The sequence below is a fragment of the Hippichthys cyanospilos genome, chromosome 3 (assembly GCF_059441005.1).
Source record: "Hippichthys cyanospilos isolate Australia breed blue-spotted pipefish chromosome 3, RoL_Hcya_1.0, whole genome shotgun sequence".
In the NCBI taxonomy this organism is placed as follows: Eukaryota; Metazoa; Chordata; class Actinopteri; order Syngnathiformes; family Syngnathidae; genus Hippichthys; species Hippichthys cyanospilos.
In genome coordinates this window covers 11,676,076-11,679,189 of record NC_142371.1, presented here as the reverse complement: position 1 = coordinate 11,679,189, position 3,114 = coordinate 11,676,076, and the positions used below count along the sequence as shown (strand labels likewise).

At 37.3% G+C, this 3,114-nt stretch overlaps 1 protein-coding gene across 1 annotated transcript; it reads left to right on the top strand.

The window, feature by feature from the left end:
- The first annotated feature begins 248 nt into the window (after positions 1–248).
- On the top strand, positions 249–877 carry LOC148425767 (hepcidin-like). The gene is made up of 3 exons (XM_088411381.1): positions 249–381; positions 466–534; positions 611–877. Exons 1-3 carry the CDS (start codon positions 295–297, stop codon positions 710–712), a joined length of 258 nt encoding a protein of 85 aa, XP_088267507.1. The 5' UTR covers positions 249–294; the 3' UTR covers positions 713–877.
- The last annotated feature ends 2,237 nt before the right edge of the window (positions 878–3,114 follow it).

The following is a 3,114-nucleotide window of genomic DNA, read 5'->3' as shown; positions in this document are numbered from 1 at the left end:
AGACACTTAACATATTTAATCACATGGCCCTCATGGGAGCCGGTTGGTGGGCAGCTAAAACTGTATTTACCGTAGAAATATTGAGAGCACAAACCCCAGAAAAATCCCCTGTCTTGTTCCAATCATCAGTTAAAGCAGGATTCAAAGTCCATTCCACAAGCAGGTAAATGCTGCCAGAGATGATGAAAGAGTCACCTTGATAACTATTTATATAGCAGCTTTGATCCTTGTGACAAGATTAACTCCATAGAGCTAAAGAAGCTGCACATATTCAACAAAAACCTCTGCGAAACTATGAAGAGTTTTAGTTTGACTGTGGCAGTGATCGTCATGTTTGCCTTTCTTTTTTTTCAGGAGGGCTACACTTTCTCTGATGATAAGGTAAAAATATCGCAGCATATTTCTTGTCAGAGCCAATTCTTTTTTTTTTCCTAAGACATTTCATACTAGATGTTTAAATCCTAGGGTCCTGATCGTCAAATGGTGGAAGCAAGAGATGACACAGCTGAGGAGATGTTAGTGGACCAATGGAAGGTATACAATGTAATAATTCTAAAGGCAGGATGAGTGATGATGCAAAACAGTGCTCATGGATGTGTTGTTCACACAGATGGAAGGTAACAACAGGCAGAAACGTTACAGTGGACCTTGCCGCTATTGCTGTAACTGCTGCACTTATTTCAACTCTTGCGGGTTCTGCTGCTCATTCTGATTCTAGAAATCATCTGCATTGTCACCTCAGTGAAAAAGATTTGTGTTAATTTTTGTTTTGCCTCTAGACAATTTCATAACATAGTTGATCATGCTTAGAGGTCTGAACTTGAGGACCCGCACCAAAAAAAAATCTGAATGCAAATAAACAGTATAATGTCTCAAATTGTTGTTTGAGTGTAAATTTAAAATATACAAATGACAGACATTCATTTTGTGACCATTTAATGAGGACACTTTCATAGAAGTGGCAGGGAGAGCAGACACTTGTCAGCCAACCAAGTTAATCATTATTAATTGATTAGACCGAGATGTTTAAAAGCTCACAATTTATAGAGCACAACCACACCAGAGCACAACCATAGCAGGATACAAAGTACTATACATAAATTAATAAACAGAACTATGGGAAACAAACTATACATTAATAACAACATAAAGCAAGGATGTCCAAAATTTTTGCAAGGAAGGCCCATTTTGGTGAGGTGAAAATATGTGGGGGCCGGCCTTTCAGTCCCATTTGCTTTAAGTTTTGTACTGCGCTTGTTTCCAGTCACTTTGTTGTGCTTTGCAAATTTCTTGGCAGTAGGGCTGTTGTAGTAATGGCAATATTGCAATGTTGAAATGCCGCAATATTATCGTCATCATGTTACATAAATAAAAGTAGCACACCTGTGTTAAACTAAATTATGTAAAAAAATTCATATTGTTGTATTGTAGTTGGATATCATTTTGTTCTTATCTGGAATTGCACTTAATATTGATTTTATCGAATACAGCCAGTGTCTTTGTAAATTTGGCAGACACCATTGTTTCACGTTTCAGTTAAAAAGCTATGCAAATTTGCCCAGCAAGCGATAGCCCTCTATGTAAACTTTATTTTTCTTTGATAGTTTGACGAGTTTTAGAATTTGGCTGGAAAGGGACACATAAGAGTCATGCTTTGAAAACTTTGAGATTGGTTTCGATTGGTTCGAGGAGTTAAGCGGGCTATGAGCATATTTCTAAAAGTACCCAAGAGCGTGGCCGCAGGTCAGATGTCACCTTCTAATGAAATATAAAATAGCTTGTTTGTAAATTTGTATTTTTTACTGTGTCCGACAGCACTGATGGGCTAAAAATGATTAATTTGTCGGATTCCGGAGGTTGCAGGCCCGTGGAACCTATGAACCGGGGCCAAACCTGTCCAGACATAAAAAGTGTAAATACAGTAAAACCCTAAAATGATGTAAAAACTCATGCTGTGTCGAAAGCTAAAAAAAAAAGAAAAAAATGTGTTAAAACGAGTTTTAAAAGTGGACGGATAGAGGGGCTGACTACCCTTTTGCAGGAGATCAAGCGAGGCACCGGCAACGGAAACAGCTTCATTCTGTCTGCCTTCACTTGTTGCTAGTTGCACGGCACATCATAGCAAACCCGCCTCCCACACTCGACCCACACCAGTTTGCATAGAGTAAACAGATCCAACTGAGGTTGCAATCGACATAAGCTTTTCACACTGTGCTGAGCCATTTGGAACACCAGGGGAGCTCACTGAGGAACTGCTGCTGCTGATCTTCTACTGAACCATCCACTGCAAGTGTCTGTGTTTGTGGACTGACTGCAGGGGGTCCATTAAATAATTTGGGTGTTTTGGAACTGATGTTTATCTTTTAACACTTTTAGATTTGTCCCTTGCTTTGCTTAATCTTTGTTTTTTGGCGAGGCCTTCATTTGGGAGAAGTTGTTGTCAGCGCGCACGTGTTGTTTCTTTTCTTTGTGTGATATGGTCCAATGTGTCTATGAGTTGTGTTTTCTTTGTTGGAATGTTGTCATTTATGCTAATATGCCCCAAATTAGTCGTTTGTTGGTCCAACTTCCTCCAACATGCTAGTTTCTATCTTCAGTATGCTAGTTAGTGTTGCCTTGTATGTTTTTAGCTCGTTAGCAATTTCTTTTGTGCTAAGTATTTCCTTTTGGTAAATGTTAGCATATGCAAATGTTTTACATTGATAATGTTATTCTTTTGCATCTAATCAACTTTTTGTATTGAAAGTAATATAATTTGGAATTCTGTTATATGATTTATTTAATGTATGCAAATTGTGTACGCTTAGTAAGATACACATTTTCTGCATATGAGTTATGTTTGGTGTATTTTCTTTTCTATATAAATGAGTGAGATCTTTAGTACTGAATAAATTACAGAGTTAAACTAATTTGCTGTTCGCTGTCTGTCTACCGAAATAGAAGCCATCGCAACATAAAATATATTTGTATTCCTTTTATTTTATATTTTGAGTATTCATGACTCTTTAATAAAACAATCATTTTAGCCAGTTTACTGTATATTGCATTTTATGTCTACAATTGTTTGACACAATAATTGGCAACAACCTTTTGGAGGGAATTGACCCGTTTTTT